Source organism: Rhipicephalus microplus, chromosome 1, assembly GCF_043290135.1.
Source record: "Rhipicephalus microplus isolate Deutch F79 chromosome 1, USDA_Rmic, whole genome shotgun sequence".
Lineage (NCBI taxonomy): Eukaryota > Metazoa > Arthropoda > Arachnida > Ixodida > Ixodidae > Rhipicephalus > Rhipicephalus microplus.
This window is the reverse complement of record NC_134700.1, coordinates 286,427,759-286,446,899: the sequence shown is the minus strand read 5'-3', so window position 1 is coordinate 286,446,899 and position 19,141 is coordinate 286,427,759. Positions and strand designations below refer to the sequence as shown.

General features: G+C 47.7%; 1 protein-coding gene across 1 annotated transcript in view; it reads right to left on the bottom strand.

Moving 5' to 3' along the window:
* Positions 1–4,736: 4,736 nt before the first annotated feature.
* The window catches only part of LOC119188309 (solute carrier family 12 member 2), a 132,346-nt gene continuing 117,941 nt past the window's right edge, over positions 4,737–19,141 (bottom strand). The window contains exons 18-24 of the mRNA XM_037436282.2: positions 18,689–18,888; positions 16,526–16,795; positions 15,851–15,965; positions 11,052–11,138; positions 9,335–9,449; positions 5,778–5,845; positions 4,737–5,207 (exon numbers count right to left, since the gene is read on the bottom strand). Of these exons, the coding sequence (XP_037292179.2) occupies positions 5,072–5,207; positions 5,778–5,845; positions 9,335–9,449; positions 11,052–11,138; positions 15,851–15,965; positions 16,526–16,795; positions 18,689–18,888 (991 nt within the window). The 3' untranslated portion in view covers positions 4,737–5,071. The remainder of the gene's footprint in view (positions 5,208–5,777; positions 5,846–9,334; positions 9,450–11,051; positions 11,139–15,850; positions 15,966–16,525; positions 16,796–18,688; positions 18,889–19,141) is intronic.

Below are 19,141 nucleotides of genomic sequence, written 5' to 3'. Positions count from 1 at the left end.
GGCCGTGACGCACCGAGCTTCAAATCTCGAGAGCGATCCTCGATTAAGAACAACGGATAAAGTTTCACAGCGTTCTTCGTAGGCGACGATTGACGTGCGAGCCGTGTCAAGTGCGCCAGTAAGACAAAATGTGCGCCGATGTGCACGACGTCATACTTTATCGCAATCGCTTATCAGCGCACCACGTTGTGGCGCTGTGTTACCGTTCGGAACGTGTTTCGAACGGTTAGTTGAGGTTTCACGAGAACTACGTCGTTCGCAGACTTTGCAGTAATGAACGCGCGTGAAATGTCGTTTCGAAACGAATGTGGGCGCGATCGTCCTCATAACACTTCATTTGCCAGGATGCAATTTCTGAAGTCAGCCGTGGTTGTACAAGGTGGAAGAGGAAGGGTTTTTTTTTTTTTTTGGTAATATACATGCGCCACAGTTGTTGCTGCATGCGGCGTACAACTTGGCTCCATGGGCATGCCGACGGTTCTCAATTTGAAGGGGCGACTTTTCTGCTGCCCCCCCCCTCTTTTTTTTTTTTTGGTTGGGCGAGTCTAAAAAAAACTTTTTCACAATTAAGGGACAAAAAAAAAAGAAAAATGAAGCAATGGCGTGCTTCTTTCAACGGTCTGTCTCTACTTCGCTGATTTCCGGTGGTAAAGGCAAAATTGTTCTTTATTTGCAACATCTCTATCCTCGTCTGCCGCTGTAGTTAAAAATGTGCGTGCCCATAACCCTTTAGAACAATAAAATGAGAAATGTACAAGGCGTGGAAACCTGTGATTATTTGAAAGACTCCCCCCCCCCTCCCCCTATAAACCCTTGTGGGCACCCCTGTTGTTACCTAGACATGTTATTAAACTTCTATACAGATATATATATATATATATATATATATATATATATATATATATATATATATACACGGAGAGCCAGATATTCAATTTCACAGGCCCAGCTGTCTTCTTTTATTATTTTTCGCAGCCCGTACGTCAACGCAAAGTTTAAATGTCACAATTATTCACTGAAACGTCACAATTCAAGAACCACCACGACTCGGAAAGGTATGTTGACCACGTCATCTTATTTATTGAAGCCCAGAGAAACATGTTTGGAACAATCGATCACTCACTAGGCAGAGCATGACATGTGGATCAGACAAGTTGAGTTTTTCTTTTCTCTTTCTAAAAACGAGTTTGAACAGTGAAAAGGCGCGTTCAGACACGCTTCCTATCCAAAGGCACTTTTGTTTTGACACAGAGTTTTTCTACGTATTCTTAAAAAAAAAAACAAGCACAGAAATACGCTCAATGGCAAAGAAGGCGCAAATATCATTGCGCTACTGGCCAACTTTAACATTGGCGAAGAAGAGAACGAGATATAAAAACACTGAGAAATACTATGTACAACTAAAATACTGCTTCGCGTAGTTGTCAAAAACATTTACCTTCCTATTTACATTGCAATACAAAAATAGTAGCATTTCTATAGCGAGAGCGGAGACTGGACCGGCGTCTCCGAATGATGCGACTCTTGACAAATTAAACACACACTGCAGAGTAACGAAGCGAAAGGAAAAAAACAGAAAAAATGTCGTGGAGCCATAATGTACATAGCCGCTGCAATGGCTCAAAACCTCCAGACATCTGGGCCCCATCTCATTTGTAAAAGACCAACAGGAGACACTGGGCCCCTAAAAAAATCTGACAAAAGTAAATTACCACCGGCTGCAGCAGTTTGCTGTACCTTGTCTTCCACTTCAGGCTGATGGGAAACCCGAACACTGCGAGGTCACGTGTGACGGACTTAATTTTTCTGAAACCTTCAACCAATAGGAAGCCAGAATTCAGCAAGTTCACGCGGGATAGTCACCGGCCAATGAAAACGCGAGATGCGGTCGACTCTTGACGCAATGATCTATTAATTGCTTCGAACTGAGGTTTTCACTGGGTGTGTTGGTTTTCGCACAGGTAACGCTACGTTCCAAACGTACGACTCATTTAATACGTAGTAACAAGGAACTAAAAATTCTTTTTTTCTGACGTCACCACAGTATAGTCTCCGTGTCTGGCAGATTAGAAGAAAGTGAACGCTTCGAAAGGTTGTTGAGTTCGGTAAGCAAAATATAAAGAAAAAGTTAGGGGAAAGTACTCGTCACACGTGCTTCGCGTTATCTTTCTCAACCAAGATTGCCTCTTACGTGAAGCACAGGTGAAAACACAAAGCCACGTCTGCGCGCTTGTCCATATAAAGCAGACGGCGTAGTATGACGTCACAAATCCACGCTCCGCGCTACCGCTCACGTCAGCCATACACTTTACGCGAGACACCTGTATTCAATAGAAAATAAACGAACCAGAAGGAAAATGAGGGACAAGCCGAAAACATTGACGAAATGCCTTTCGGGGCCCCTAAACGAATTAGTGAAGCATGAAGCTGCAGAGAAGATTCATTTGGTGAGCCCATATAAAACAAAAAATGCTAAAATAGAACGGCGATTCAGTGACAACACTATCTATACGTTCGCAATTTCTACAGACACACACTGCAAGCGGCACAGCAAGAAACAAGAACTTAAAAAAACAAAACAACGCTACAAGATAAGTACTCGTGGAGGCTGATGGAAGACCTGCTCGCGAACGAGAAAACTCGACGGCTTCAAGAAACGTCGTTTCACGCCTAACGTGAAAAAAAAAATTTTTTTAAGATAAATGCAGGAAGTAACGTTAGGGTTGGTTGTTTCACAAATATCGGTACACCAGTATGCTTCCGTTGCCTACGGTGAAATGCGAAACTCAAAACGGGACGAAATAAACAAAGAGGACCTAAAATTATCGACTCCGGCGGCGTGAAAGGCACAGGCGCAACGATACAAACGGAGAGTGCACGAAATTGGATGCGAAAAGCGATGTAAAGATTCCACTCGGTTATTTCCTCTCCAGCCTTTTTGCGAAACAAGCAAGCGCTGTGAAGAATGCGCGAAGGTAAAAAAGTAAAATCTACCTCTCTCTCCTAGTTTTTCGTCGTCGTCTATTTTTCAACGAGAGAAGCGTTTACGAGCAAAAGTATCCGGCATACCGGTCATTCAGAATTATGCCGCTACAGTTCACAAATAAATGCCGCAGTTGCGTAAGAGCAAAGAACTCCACACGTGACGTCGTTCAAACGGAAACCGTTCTTCAAAAACGAACATCGACGACACAATTTTTTTCTTGTCTCTTAAGCGACAAAAGGTCAGAGGAGATTCACAACGAAGTTGGCAAACAATATACACGCAATCTAACTACTCTAAAATCATTCGGGTCAGTCATAGGTTGGCCGCAGACTTAATGGAGTGCGATCTGCGGGCAAACTCTATTCATAAATGCATTGACTGGAACACAATATATTCTCGTCGTTGTGTTGAAGGTACATATATATATATGTGTGCGACTGTCGAGATAAAGCAATATACAGCTATGCTCAAGGTTACCGGTATAGTATAGCGTAATCGAAGTTATTAGTTTGTGAAAAAAATAGAAAACTAAAAAACCGGAGCTGCAAGGCATTAAACGCGTAACAATGGTACCCCTGAACCTCTCGTTTTAAATGCTGGTCGCGTGGAAGTCAATTCGATGGGCGGATTTGTGGGTTAACATGGGTACACACGTAACAATTTAGGGCTAAAACTACTTTTTTCCCCTTCTTTCCATCAGCAGCTTAACGTACGGCGCTTGGACGAAACAGCAGCCTTGCGAGAGATGTTACACATCGCGGTATTCTCCGTGACCCAATAGGGCCCGAGTTTCACGCGCAGACTTTGACGTCATTTATGATTAAAAAAAACAAAAAAACAAGGGGTGCATAACAATATCAACAAGGGCTGATCTATGAGCCAAAAAGCAACAAAAATAGAAGAAAAAAATGCTAATCGGAGTCCAGCACCACAAGATTCCACGACGCGATGGTTTCTATGTCAAAGCGCTTCCTGCTTACACGTCTGCTGCTTAAACCACAGTATTTTTCTTTAAAGTGTATACCGTACGTGCGTATTGTTAAGGCACAATGCGAGCAGATGACTTATGATTACACACACCACTCAGATCTCACACGCACGTTTGCACACCACAACGAAATGGTCGGTCATGATAGCAGATTATTATACAAACGCGTTATTAACCACAAGAGGGCCTAAATGACTCCACAATGGCACGATGTGAATCACCGGAGACGTATGCTAATTTACATCAGTGCACGAGGAGCTTTAACAGATGGTTACTTGTAACAGGGCTAGCACAGTTCTTAACGGTTTATTTTTTTTTTCTTGAACGTACAACTTCGAGATCGTTTCTCGGGGTTTTCGTTAACATGGGTGCTACTTGACAAATTGGTAAGAACAAATATATATATAAGTATTACGACAAAACTAAAGGTTTAATTCACGCTATAAAGAATTAACAGTGATGGCAATAGCCGCCGAAACATTTGTAAATAGGGGGCGCTACAGGTGCACCAACAGGCTTAAAGGAAGACCACCACGTTCTTCGATATGTCGGACGACCCATCACTATGTGACGCCAGTCGACAGTACGCAAAAAAGTAGTGCGGAATTATAACTAGTAAAGAACAAAAAGGAAGGCGGAGTGGAAGGCAACAACGATACCTAATACTATGTACTAGGCGAACAACAACACACCGCCGCCTCCTTGAGACGAACCGACGTCCACCATCGCATAGCAACGACAAGACAGTGTTCACCAGGGCAACGCTGTCGTCTAGCAGGAATCTTCTATGTCGTAGTGGACCGTAAGAGTGCGCACGTCGGATACCACTACTTCGATGTCACGGTGGTCGAAAGAAGTAATAAAGACGAGACACGTACAGAAACACGCACGCAGAAGTAACGGGGAGGAAGTCCACTTTCAAAGGATCACGCCCAAAGTCCAAACGGCGAGGCGTTTCGCACGATGCCACCACCACCACCAGGAACCTTTTGCAGACTTCGAAGACACGTGACCGGGCAGCTTGGACGGTGTGGGCAAAGTGTCACGCGTTGAGCCGCCAGGACAGAATTGGGCGCGAGGTCGAAGGCAGGCCGCCACTAGGAGTAGAAGGTGAGCACGCTGGTCTGGTTGCCTCGGATGAGCAGGAACGGCGGCAGGTCCCTGGTCAGGGTCTCCAGCCAGGCCATGTACATGGAGGCCGAGCAAGTGCTCTTGCGCGGCATCGGGAGGGTCCTGCCGAGCGAAAACGTGACAGGGGGAGGGGCCATGAATTCCACTCGATATCGGAATGCTTGCGAGCTTTGCAAGCTCACAAGCCTTTAGTTTTGCCTTCCTACAACCGCATAGCCCTGAACGAAACGAGGTAAACGTATACAGAGAGCAAATGGAAACGTCCAGAAGGTACCTATAGTCGTAAATGCGAGAGAAATGCGCGTTAGCATTGAATAGGGGCACACCTTTTATCGAATCCCTTCCGTACTTCTAAGAATTATGCTAATTCACTTCCTACTCACTTATGACACCTTTCGCTGGTCACGCGAGACTGGTGTGACACCTAATTGTCGTTGTACCATTTCTGGTCCTGACACTTGATGATATTGCTTGGAAATACGAACAGTCAACCGTGTTGTCATTGGCCGAGCTTCACTATAGTCTAATGATAGTGAGAGAGATGGCTGGCTTGACGTTGACACCACCGATGACATCGTAAGAATATATTACAAAACACACTCGCACTAACAGAAACGCACTACATACACGCGGGAATTTCGTGGACGACGTCACAGCAAGAGGTATACTCACATAGCGACCAACGTGGCATTCTTGGAATGTTTCTGCAGCAACTCGCGAAGACGCAGGTGCCGGTACGTCTGGAGAAGAGGAAAGACGAAAAAAAAAACACAATGGTGAGCTGAAACGTTCTGACAGCTGTTGCAGACAAGTCATTGCCTCTGACATTTCTACAACACGTCGCTGATTTGTGAATTCAAGCCACACTGCAGGTTCAGTCGAAATCCAAAATGACCAAACGGACGTTCGGCTGGGCCTTTCCTGTCCTCTCGAAGCTTGCAAACGTGACCAGGGTCCGACTTTGCGAAGAAACACTTTGTTCACTCGTGCCGTTTGCCATGGGACAACCACCGTCACTATTATACGAGTGTCACGCAGGTGCTTCGGATCTCGACTGAGACTTGATCTGGATGGAATTTATCGGCTGTTATTTGCTCGCCTTCGCGTTTTGCGTGAATAAGCTGATCAATGTCAACAGGCGCAGTCCCGATCGGGCTCGACTGCAACAGAAACTCCGCCGTGTGACACCCGTATGATATGTACAGTGTCAATTTTTATGAAAGGGAACACGCGAACGCGTGGCCTACGCGCCCTGGTGGCTGCTGGCAGTGCGTTCAAGCAGGAGCAATAGCAACCCCATGTTTCTAATCTCGTCATTTAGTGGCGACCAAAACAACCAGTCAGTCATTGGTGATATGGAACCGGCGGCAAGATAGCAACCCCCTCCCCTTTCAAGGCGATTACGCTCGACCTCTAACCCCGGTATTCCCAAACGCTCCTCGAAAAGAGAAAGAGAAGGTGATTCTTAAGAGAGAAAGGAAGAGAAAAGTAAGTCCCGTAACTGTCTGTTTCAGTGAGCGACACCTCAACAGTAGCTGACAAGGGATGGGAGTGAGGAGGGATAGAAGGGGTGGGAGTAAAGGTGTAGAAAAGAGGAAGAGACGTGAGGTGGTAAGCCAGTAGGAGCGACAGCAAACTGAGGGGATAGGAGAGATAGGAAAGATGGAAACACGGTCACAGGAGTCCGAGCACGGGGCACCACGTGCGAGAGCTCTTGTCGGCGTCAGTAGATGGCGTAGAGCAGGTCCAGTAAGTCAGAGCTACACTGTCGCCGAAGGTCGTCGGCGTCAGGAGGTGACGTAGGGCGAGCCCAGTCGGCCAGAGCTACGCTGAAGCCGGAGATCGCGAGGGCACAACCGGTCGGCACCAAGTCCAGCAAGTGAGTGAAAAAAAACTCCTCGTCTCGACTTTCACCCTTCACTTGACAGGCTGAAAATGACGCTGCGCTGCTCGAGAATCGCAGCATATTATCCCTGATATGCAGTGACTTGCCGTTCTTAGAGATGGCCCTCCCGCCGGCTTTCTCAAGTGAAGCGTTGAATGAAGGGACGTTCTGGAATACGGGGGTAAGTAATCGCCTCGAAGGGGGAGAGGGTTGCAATCTTGCAGCTGGTTTGGTATCAGTATCCCCAGTGACTGCTTGCTTTGCTCGCCTCGAGATGATGCGAAAAGAGGACGTGGTTGCTAGCGCTCCCGCTTGGACGCGCTGCCGGTTGCCGCCAGAAAGCGCTGGCCACGCGCTCCCGTGTCCCTTTTCATAAAAATTGACAGTGTACATCACCACCAGCTTGCATCAGATCTTAATAAGAACTATATATAGCTCAAGAACATTTCTGTGCATGAGGGCCCAGCGTCGCAGGCTGTGCAGGTATCTGAAGTGGTAAACGAATTAAAATTGTCATCGGCACTTCGATAATTTTCCACGTGGAGAGCCCCGACTTACTGACAATCTATGCAGACTGGCTTTTAAAATGGTATTAAAATAATTTATTGCTTTCTGATACAGGGGCATGCCACTGTTCGGTTACACTCTTAAAAATAAAGTTATTACATATATAGACAGTAAATGCATACGTCTACTGGTACACTGTTCATTCGACAATGTTCTTACACGATATGCGTTAGCCAGGTTCTGATAAGGCTAGAAATTACTGTTTTTGCTAGTCAAAATAGTTTCTTGGTGTTTTTTAACAAGTTAATTTGAACGCCATTTCCACTCTTCATGCATCGTCCGAAACCTATCGCACCGTGTAAAATAATGCTCCTCGCGTGAGTAACCGGGAAGTAAACTGTGCTACAGCTCGTTACAAGCTTATGCAGAATGTAGCTGCGATTGCAACTTAGAAGTGTGGCAGCTTGGGCTAGTTGGTATGGCATGACGATAGTTATAGCGCGAGAGTCGTCCTTTTGTTCTCGCGCTATAACTATCGTCATGCGATTGCAAGTTATGTTTGGCTAAAAAGGTGCACTTCGCGGCAGTTAACTTACTGCACCTGTACTTTTGCCGTATTAAGAAATGGCGGCTCAAAAGTCGCAATGTGTTTTTTTCCCGCGGTAAGTTTTTGTGTACGGCCATACGCGTTCGCACTCATTCGCTATCGGGGCACTTTCATAGGAACATGCGTAGTTGCAGCAATATAAGCGTAAGTGCCTGTCGCAACACATTCCATTACCAGACGATAGTTCGTCGCTGTTTCATCGGGTATCTCGAGAGGCGCACGACGTCAAGAAGTTGCGTGTGCCGTCCTGCGATATCTCGTTCAATGGGACGATACCCATTATCTCTCAGTTTTGCTACGTTCTTTACTTTTTTTTCTCGTACGCTCTTAGTCCTGATAGCCACGTATTTGTACCTATAGGAACAGGTTGAGCAGCGCAGAATCTTGTTCGTGCCAAGGATGCCCGACATCCACCTTATCTGTTTAGCACGCAGGAGTTTGCTGTTCTTGTGTTATCACGAGAAACCCAAAGTCAGACCCCCCCCCCCTTCCCTTCGAGATGGCCATACACGCAAAGTACTCCTGGACTAACCAGCATTACTTTTCGTTAATGGGCGTAGGTGTACATGAAGCCAGGTATAGTTTATCTTGCCCAATCGATGTACTTGTAGCGTACTCGCCCCAAATAGGAGCGAAAAAGAGCGCGTCTTCATTCCTTCCAATTCGAGACAAGACTGGTTTATTTGCCACGAAAAACGCGCTTCGAAAGGCGCGATAACATAAAAGGGGCGTGGTTCTGCGCATCTCCTGCGGCGTGCGTCGGAGATAACGCGAGGTATTTTGTCCGCGCATGTGCCGTGCACCGCGGCACATGAATTGGTATGCGCACACAACTAAATATAATCGCGACCACCGGCGTAAACGTGCGCTACGTAAGAATAATGACTGGAGCGAAAGTAATAAACGAAAAACAGGCCAGCGCGACCTCCACAAGTTGCTTCGACTGCTCGCATTTATTCCACAAAGTGAAGCTGAACGTTAGCGGGCTTTCATCAATTACCGAAAATGGGCAAACCGACTAGTTGTTACACGTTCATTTTGCAAACAGAGCAAGCGCAACAAAAAACGTGGCTTCCTGGGCCTCTCTGTTGATGCATTTGATAAGTTTTTAACGTAAGCTTGATGTACCCGTCAAATAAAGAGGTGTAGCAGCGCGCGAGAACTGATGAGATGTACGACACACATACTTGTTGTGAAACCGAGGTAGTGAGAGACACCGTGATCGCTTACTTTGTCCTTGAGCGCGAGCATCTCGGAGTCCGAGATCTCCAGTGGGTCGTGCTCCACCTCCGCGTCGTCTTCCGTCCGACGCCATTTGCGGACCAACTCTTCGAATTCGCGCTTGCTGCAAAGGGGCAGAAACCAAACTTGCAAGCACGAACACCCGTTGGGACGCAAGTCATGCTAGCGACCTCCCAATGTATTACTATACATATGACACCTCGCATAACATTGGTGAGAAGTTAATCACTAAAAGGAAACCTCACTATAACAAACACTGATATTACGAATCAACGGTTATAGCTAAAGAAACACGAACTTTGGTTGTACACACTTCAATCTAATGACATTCGTGTTTTGTTTTTTTTATAACGAAACCTGAAACACTAGACCACTGCGATGTCGGCTGTAACAAGAAAAACAACGATCGGTTTTCACGATCGAGGCTCAGAACTCGAAAGGGAACACATTTTGCAACAATCGTTTGCATCACATGCTCCTTCAATGAAAGACGGTCTGTTTTCTCAAACGAAGTTTGCTCTGTCGTGATTTCACCTTTCAATGTTCCGCTCAATTTAGTTAGAAATGCTAGCTATAAGGAGACAGGCAAAGCTGAATGAGCTTACGGTGAATAGAAACCATAGAATTCAAGCGCGTGGAACTTGAGCGCCAGCGCAATGAACGCCAGCGTCAACGCGGCCGCTAGTGTAGGCTTTAGCGCCCGCTGCTTCGCATCTACACATGGCTCCCTTTAGCGGGAGATGGTGTAAATGTTTTTTTTCTATTCAGGGATTTACGCGAGCCGCATTGTCACTTTATTTGATCAGATTTCTATAATGAATACGCGATGTAACTTAATAATTTATGGATACGATTCTACTTCGTTACAAAGAGTTCCGGTTGTGTAAAACCAGAATACCCATGCCGCGATGTCTATTAAAGAAATGGTTGCAGCGGTAATTGTCCCGCCGCACATTGCGGCCTTCCTGCATCTTCGTACAGGTTCGTAAAAATTAATGGTGCCGTTTTAAATGGTATACTGAAATTAAGATCGGCGCAAGAACCGCGCTTCATAGACCACTTGCTAGATTCTGCTTGCTCTGTTATCGCCTAACGTGTTCCCATGGGCCATCCAGAATCGGGTGTTGAAACCCGAAATTGGGCGTGGAGCTGTAGCAGTAAAATAGCGTTCACATTACAACTATTTATACATCCGTTGAGCTAAGCTCTTGTTACACCCTGCTTTGCAGCCGTTGCCGTGTTGCATGACCGCAGTATTGCTGGCCATTACAAAAAGAAAAAGCAGCTCATGGTGGGGTTCTTAAACACCGAAGCCAGCTTGAAAAAAAAATCCGTAATTGGTCACGATTTTAGCTGATTGCAGCAGTCCTCGTATGACTTCTTTCTGGTGGTAGTCAGCGGTCGCATGTAAGAGTTGGTGTAGTTTCAGATCTTATCGCATACCATACGGAACTGCAGCTAGTGTTCCAGGTATGGCGTGAAAAAAATTGCTCATTTTCTTCGGGGGAATATCTTCCGACAAATGTTTCATGAAAAGCAATATTCTATGAGACTCATAAAACCGTTAGTCTTTGGCTCAGTGATTTCACCCTGTCACAAAGTACACATCCTACGAAAGACGTTGAAAGCCCCAACAAAAATGTGACGTGCTCGAACGCTGCCGATACATATAGGCAAACACAAAAAAGCGCGAAACATGGCGTACCTTGATTCAGCCGGAGGCCGCACGATGTCCGGGATGACTGTGACGTCAGAGTACTCGATACGGAACTTGCTCAGCAGTGACGCCATGCTGCATGCGCAAACAAAATGGTGGTCACCTTCGAGCTGTACTCACCTCAAACGCTAAGGCCAATGATCTCGAAGGCAAGCTTTTAAAATATACAATGACGGATGGCGACATCCATTGACACAGACACCACATGGGATACCTTGCCGTTGTCCTGAACGCCGTCGAAATTCAGCCCCTTTGATGACGTCCTTGGCCAAATAAAAAGCCAAAGCCAACTTGTGAGTCAATCAAAGCTGACGGGATGGCCAGTTCAACCCTACACGGGGAACTTAAACAATTTAGAGGACATTGCCCCCCCCCCCTCCCACACACACTCCTCGCGTGGTTCACGCAAGCATAAAACTTCATTATCTCGAGTGCCGCCTGCGATTGGTTATGCCCTTCTCAATCGTCACGATCGTGCCAATGAGCACTCTGAACACAAAAGGTGTTCAAGCATCGCCCGTGAGCAAGCGCTCCCTAGTTTGTGTGTGCGATCCCTGAAATGTTGCCTCGGCAGGTGCGGATTGGTTTAGGAAAAAGACAAAGGACAGAAAAAAGCCAGTCTGCGCGCGCCTAAGAAAAATGTCGAACCAACGTCCTTGAAACTGACCGAAAACGTCAAAGAACTGACCATATTGAACCCTGAAACTCTGCTATGATAGAAAAAGGAGTGTTCGTTCAGTCGATGACGCAACCAGTCAATCAGGACGTCCCGCTCTCAAAGACTGGCACGGCCTTATTGTGCTACTCTGAAAGCACGTCGAGTGGTTGCAACGAAAATTAGACCCACAGACACAGGAAAGAGACATTGTTGACCAACAAGAGTTGTTAGCAGAGTCTTCGTGTTTCCCTCCCTCGTTCGTGCGTCTAACTTTTGCTGCAACCATTCAACATGCAAGATCAGCAACTAGCCCAGATGCAAACCATTCTAAATATAGTAAATAAAAAAACGGTAGTCTATATCTAATGCTTCCACGAACGTAAACAGACACCACTGATAAATCAAACCACAGTGATTTGTACTGTTGCGATCGGCGCCCGAGTCAAGGAGAAAACGGTGTCCGATGTTCTGCGAAAAGGACACCGGAGGGCTGCAGCTCCTGAAGCACAGCTACAGTAGTTACGGGTGGTCGAGATTTCACTTATAAGTTCTTGTGGCAACTGTTGATTCCTCACGGTGCTCTCGACACCATGCTGGCAGCGGTCGGCAAAGCTAAAATATGGCGCATATATAGTTTACAACATTATAGCAGAGTCAGGCCTAACTGTCTTGTCTCACGGGTCCCCCAGTTCGTCCTCTGTGAAAGAAATGACCACGATTCAGTGTGCGCGTCTCCATGCGTATGCCGCCTTCCGAGGACGAATAAAAAATAAACACGACGATGAAACCCGCATAACTATTAGTAAAGATGACATGTGTCACAAACGAGGGCTCCGAAAAAGCGCGCCGCCGCCGAATTCCAGCGACAGTGACGATACCAAGCGCAGAGAGGCGCCTCAAAGTCAACGATAAAGAAGAAAATAAACATCCAAAGGCTCCCCGGGTGCGCCGTCCCTCCCCTCTCGGAAGCGTAGTCTCGCCGACTAACCTCCTCACATCGGCGGCCGAGCAAGCCCTGGAAAGTTCTTGAGGGAAAGGGGCGTGGTGATGCAGAGTTGCGTCATCTGTCGCGGACGGCCTTCGAACCGTCTCGCGCTTTCCCCAACCTTCGCTGTGTATCGCGCCGACGAAACGATGAGAATTTTCTGGAATCTAGCGCGAAAGGTATTTAACCGAGCAGCAGAGATGGGAGAGCAGGAGAAGAAGGAATTGTGCGCCAGAGTGCGTAGGGTGTTTCCACCGTGTCGTAGGCGAAGCCTTTGGACCTCAGTGACAAAGGAGGAGAAGAAGAAAGTTCGCGCCCGTGTGCGTAGGCAGAAGATGAAAGTTTTGCGCAAGTGCGCGTAGGGTCTTTCCGCCGTGTGGGCGAAGCCTTTTGTCCTCAGTGACAAAGGAGGAGAAGAAGAGGATTTCCACCTGAGGGGTGAAGACTCGTGCTACAGGCAGGAGTGTGTGTCTACCGCCAGCGAGCGAAGGCGCGTGGGAAACCGACGTGTTACCGGCGAAGAAGTTTGGTACTTGGAGAGCGGCCAATTGAAGACGCGAGGTTTTCTGGAAGAGAAACTTCGGGGGCAGCGGAACGACAACAGCGCTGGACTTTGAGTGAGTGATTCTCGAAAGAGTATCATTCAGACTTTTGTTCCAAGGACTTTGGACTGAATAAGTTTTCGAATTCTTTAGTCTTTAGGTGTTTTGATTGTTCGATGCATGCGACTGCATTGTAGTGCGTATTCAACGATTGTCGAGTGTGCATATTTGTGTATCGTTTTGATCTGCCATAATTGAGAATATCATTTTGTTGTGTTTATCAGCTCTCGGCTCTGACTTATTCTTTGGGCCACAGCCGGCGTCCGCTGGCGCGCCAAATAGGCCCACTTCTAAATTGTCCACTCTTTCGTGGTGCAGTTCGGGAGGCCGATACTTCAGCCCTTGGAATTAGCCCGGCGATTGCCTCCCTAATTAACGCGACCTGCGACAACATGATGACTAATCTTAAAGGTTGAAGGACTCCTGCGATTTTTTGACCATGCCAGGTTAATGGTGCTTTAATGTTCCTTAGACACTCTTCTCACGCGCCCGATAACAAAAATGCTCAAAAAATTCGAAAATAATTTTCAATTACCAAAAAACCCGCAATACCGAAACCGAGACTCAACCGAGTGCACTTCTACGTGTGACGTAAACATTTGCCTGACGGCGCCGGAACCTGCCAGATTGCACATAATGCTCGCCAGATGGCACTACCTGTCCACGCCGTCCGCGGCGATCGGCTAAAACGCTTACGCTGTTATGGTGAGTATATGGCGAATCGTGTGTGGCTCACAACGCAACACCACTTGGCACCTATCGCACATCCACCAGCACGAAAAAGGAAATCACACGCTCAACTAAGGAAGCACCGGCCAAACCCACACAGTCCATAGCAGACAAGCAGACGCTGCAGTGCCACATCAGTTCGTCCCTTCCACCATGCAAAACTCAACATCACACACACAATGTTGCCATTAATTTTGGCAAGTGAGGTGAGCGTTTCGAGGCAAGCTATAAAATTCATTTGCAAAACTCTCAATCTGCAATAGACAAATACCGACAATAGACAGATACCGGGCTTTCCGGGATACCGGGCGTACCGTGAAACTCGAATCGAAGTGCGCATGCACAGATACGCACGTTACCTGTACCGCTTACCGTAAGCGCGGTATTTTTCAGATTTAAGGTTACCGTGGTAGCGTACGTGTACGTAGTGCACGTAAGCCTGGCGGCGCTCTCGGACGCCCGCTTCGAAGTGATTTTGGCGAAGTTGTTGAAATATACGCTTTGTTCGCAGCAAACGACTGTTTAAAGTGGCTTCGCTTACTTCAGTTACCTTCGACGATTGAGTATTACGGATAAGTTGGCGTAGTTTTTGAGATAGCTTCCATTTTGAACGTGTCTACGCCTAACTGGAGGATCTGTGTAAACAAATATTGCAAGGTAAAATTTCTCGCTTTTGGGGAACGGTCCACATTTATTTACTTTTATCATCTAAAATGAACTTGTAACAATGCTTTGCGCGGTGACATAGGCAGACACTCTCGTTTTCTTTTCACTGTTCTTACTTCTCAAATTTCCGATAGGTGGCGCCACCATCCCACCTGGGGCACGTAAACGCTATTCCGCTAAACAATAGACAGTTATAGTTTACCGGGCTTACCGGGATACCGGGCGTACCGTGATACTGGAATCGAAGTGCGCGTGCGCAGATACGTACGGTACCCGTACCGCTTACCGTACGCGCGGTACTTTTCAGATTTAGGGTTACCTTGGCGTAAGTGTACCAAGCGTACGTAAACACGGCGGCGCTCTCGGACGCCCGCTTCGAAAGTGAGTTTGGCGTAGTTGTTGAAAGATTCACCTTGTTCGCAGGAAACGACTGTTTAAAACGGCTTCGCTTGCCTTCAGTTAGCTTCGATGAGCGAGTATTCCAAATAAGTTGGCGTATATTTTCAGATAGCTTCCCATTTCGAACGCGTTTAGGCCTAACTACAAGATCAATGTAAACGAATTGGCAACATAATTTCTTTTGCATTTGGTGCGTGGTTCATATTCATTTGCTTTTATTAGAAGTAAAATAAACTTGCAACAATGCTTCGCGCGGTGGCATAGGCAAACATTCTCGTTTCGTTTCCTTTTCCCCGTCTTTAACTTACTGATCATCCGATAGGTGGCGCCACCATCACAGCTGGAGCACTTAAATGCTATCCCGCTAAACTATAATACGCTGTCCACAACGAACGTTTGCTGCACGGTAACGCCATTTCCTTAACCTCCTCTATCACGTTAACCTAACCGTAAACTATAACTGTCTTATATGACGCTGTCCGCAACGAACGTTTGCTGCACGGTATCGTCATTCCCTTAACTTCCCCTATCACACTAACGGCAAACTATAACTGTCTACTGTACGCGCATACGGAAAGGAACCGTGTCGTATTTCCGTAGCTTGCTAAAAACCTCTATTGTCTGCAGGACGTATCACGCAGAATCATACGTCAACGAGATGTCCCTGTACACACTTGCGCCAGCCTGTCCTGTAACGTTCGTTGAGAGACAACGTGTGCCGATTTGAATTCCGCGGCAGCATGCTCACTTTCGCTGTTCCCGGTCGAGTTCCTCCTTCTTGTTGGCCAGCGAGAAGACGCGCAACTTGCATCCGCTCCAATTGTTGCGTGTGGACAGCAGGTACGGAATGAGCATCGTCAGGCCTGCAGAGAACACCACGTGAGTCAGACCCATTTGGCGAGCACTGTGCGCTTGTGCCGCGTAATCACGATTCTAATCGTGTGAGGGCGCATCTTGTGCTAGTCCGGTTTGCCGACACAGGCCGGTTAACGAATTTTCGCCTTATTGCGAGCAAGGTAGAACACAAGTTCAGCGGAACATAGATAATTGAAGGTACGCCGAATTGCGAAATACCAGAGCAAAGAATGTGACTGGAGTTAACCTTCCGACAAGAGGTTTGTCTTCGTCAGAGCACATTCTTTGTTTCACGATTTCTCGTAATATTAACACATTATTTTTAGAATACCAATTAGACAACCATATTCGAATACAGCTGACTCAACGCAATATAGAAGTGTGGCAGCTTGACTAGTTGGTGTGGCATGACGATAGTTATAGCGCGATAACAAAACGAGGACACAGAGACAAGAAGGAGACGAAGGAAACGAGCGCTGGTGTCCTTCTTGTCTCCGTGTCGTCGTTTTGTTATCGCGCTATAACTATCGTCAACGCAATAGTAACGGCGTGTGAACTTCGTTCTCACCTCCGTCGTCGTACAGCCACCAGACGTCGATGGTTCCCTTCTTCTGCTTGCGCAGGAACTGGTTGATGGACAGCGGCAGTTCCTTGGGCTCATCGGCCGTCTTGTTGGTGTCCTCGGCACCCTGGTGATGCTGCTGCGGCATCACGTTGACCACCACCGAGGCAGGCTCGGGCTCGGCCAGCGGAGCCTTCTCGGAGGCGTTGCCCGGCATGCCCACCGCTCGACTCATGTGCGGAGTGGCCGGCGGGGAGGGCTCCCGGGAACTTCCACCTGCGTGGACAGCGTGGGGCGGCGCCTCGTTGGCACTCGCATACGCAATGCGCGGCAAGTGCGGAAAAGAGCTGGCGACCTAGTTTCGTGTACTACATCAACGTTGGAAGGAGTTGGCGAGAAATCCGTTGAAAATAACTGTAAAAGCAAAGCTCACTTTTTTCTTGTATACAGATCGTCGGGACGAAAGTTCACCATCGCCGTCATGTTCCGTATTAGTACAAGCGTGACAATATGCGCACCGAATGAGTGAGGGAAATGAACTTTATTTGGTCCTGGAGAACTGGTCAGACGCCCTCCTAAGAGGTGTCCGCCGCAGTTGCTGGCCGCGTCCACGCCAGGACTGGAAGACCGTGGCTCTGCACCCGTTCGCAGGCCTCCTGGACTGCCGAGTATTGGACTGAGAGTTCGGGGCTTTTAAGAGCCCTCTCCCAGTCTTCTTCTGTGCTGAACTTTGCGCCATGTAACTCCGGGCACTGCCAGAGCATGTGAGCGAGTGTGCAGTTATGTGCCTCACAACTAGGGCATCCTGGAGTTATACCATCAGCAAAGTGGCTGAATGTGCTACGAGATGGGAATGAACTTGCCTGTAGCATCCGAAGAACCAACGACTGTGGCCGAGTGAGCTTGGAATGCGGAAGCGGTTACTTCCGCCTAGACAACTGATAATGGGACGTCACTTCGTTAAAGGTGCCAAGTGGATATTTAAAGTTATCCGCGAACCCACCTCCGTACCCGCCCGGACCGCCGCGGCACGTGATTTCTCGCGCACGGTTATGGGCAAGTTCGTTGGCGTTGGGAAGAGTCAGATGCACCTCTGAGCCCATGCGGGCCGGAAACCAGGTGATTGTGTGGTGGCCTACTACCGAGTGCTGTGCCTCGGAAAGTGCGCGGGGCTGAGCCGAGCCGAGGATAACTTATCACTGTATTATCATGGCAGCAGAGGTGGCGAAGCGGGAAGAGAGGCAAGACGCATAGATATCTATGAATGTGCCTCTCACCTTAGCTTTGTACAGTCAGTGTGAAGTAAGATATAATGTCAGGAGCGTCATTTATGCTGCGGCAACATGGGACTCCTTGAAGGGCTGCACCTCGTCCCATAACCCTGTCTTGCGATTGCGAATCATAAGAAGAAAGAACCCGTATCACCCTTAATTACTTCCATTGATAAAGTGTTGCTAAGCGACGTATGCGCCAATACTTTTAAAGCGCTATATGTTACAGGAGGTTATTTGTTCGACTGTTCGGTGCGTTCACCTGGTTTCTGCATTCAGAAGCGCTGGTTCAAATCCACCCATGGGACCCACAGTTACTTTTTTTAAGGGACAGCTTGTTGTGACCCACCCAGCATGTTCTCACCCGCACACTCGTGCTTCCACAGTGCAAAAATTGAGACCCTCAACTTTTCCTCTGCGTGGTGCACTCGCCCGAAAGAGGACTTAAGAACAACCAGGGTGTTTGAATAGAATCGCACAACTACCTACGCGCTAACAGGGCGCAGTCTCTTCTCTTGCGTGAAAATCAAGAGTTCTGTGTACGCCAAACAGCGCTTCAGGCATAAGGAATGTGAAAAGAAGCAAAACAGAGGCATTCCAGCGAGTGCACCTCCTCCCATTCGGCTTGAACTGCAAGTAATTTCTCACCACTGGACCGCAAATGAATGCAGTTACAAGTGATAGCAACACGATCATCTAAGCTAATTAGGCTGTAAACGTTGACAAACCTACCGAATAATCTAGACACGCCGAAATGCTATCATTTTGCATGTGCCCTCCTGACAATGCATGACTGTGATTAGGGATTTAATTTCCTTGGCATCAGCGTTCATCTACCTTAAATTGTCGCACAGTTCCGTCGGTGGACTCGCTTGTAAAGATCGGGCTTGTATCTCACCCATAGACAGCTGCGCGCTGGAAATGTTTCGCGGGAAGGCTCCCGACGAGTTCTCGCGCTCAATGCCTCCCGGCACGGTGAGCATGTCGAGCTTCTTGCCGTTGGCGGCCACCGCGGTGTCCTGGTCCGCGTACTCGGAGTAGTCGTGGCCCTCGGGCAGCCGAAGGATACAGACAGACATGTACAGGTCCAGGACGTCACTGGAAAGCAGAGACGGCGGATGAAGCTAACAGACCTCTGGAATCAGTATTCGGCTATGGCGAAACTCGCGTTTGCCCGCCGCGCATGCGCCTTAGATCACTCGAAAACGAAAGCCATCTTTTAACACGAAACTGTTTTATGCCGGCGTCCGCTAGATCAGATACCAACTGCGCCAAGGTCACATACTTTTATTGCTCTAAAAACACGCCTTTCATTGTGATAGCAATTATATGGACAGTCTCGCCAACACAG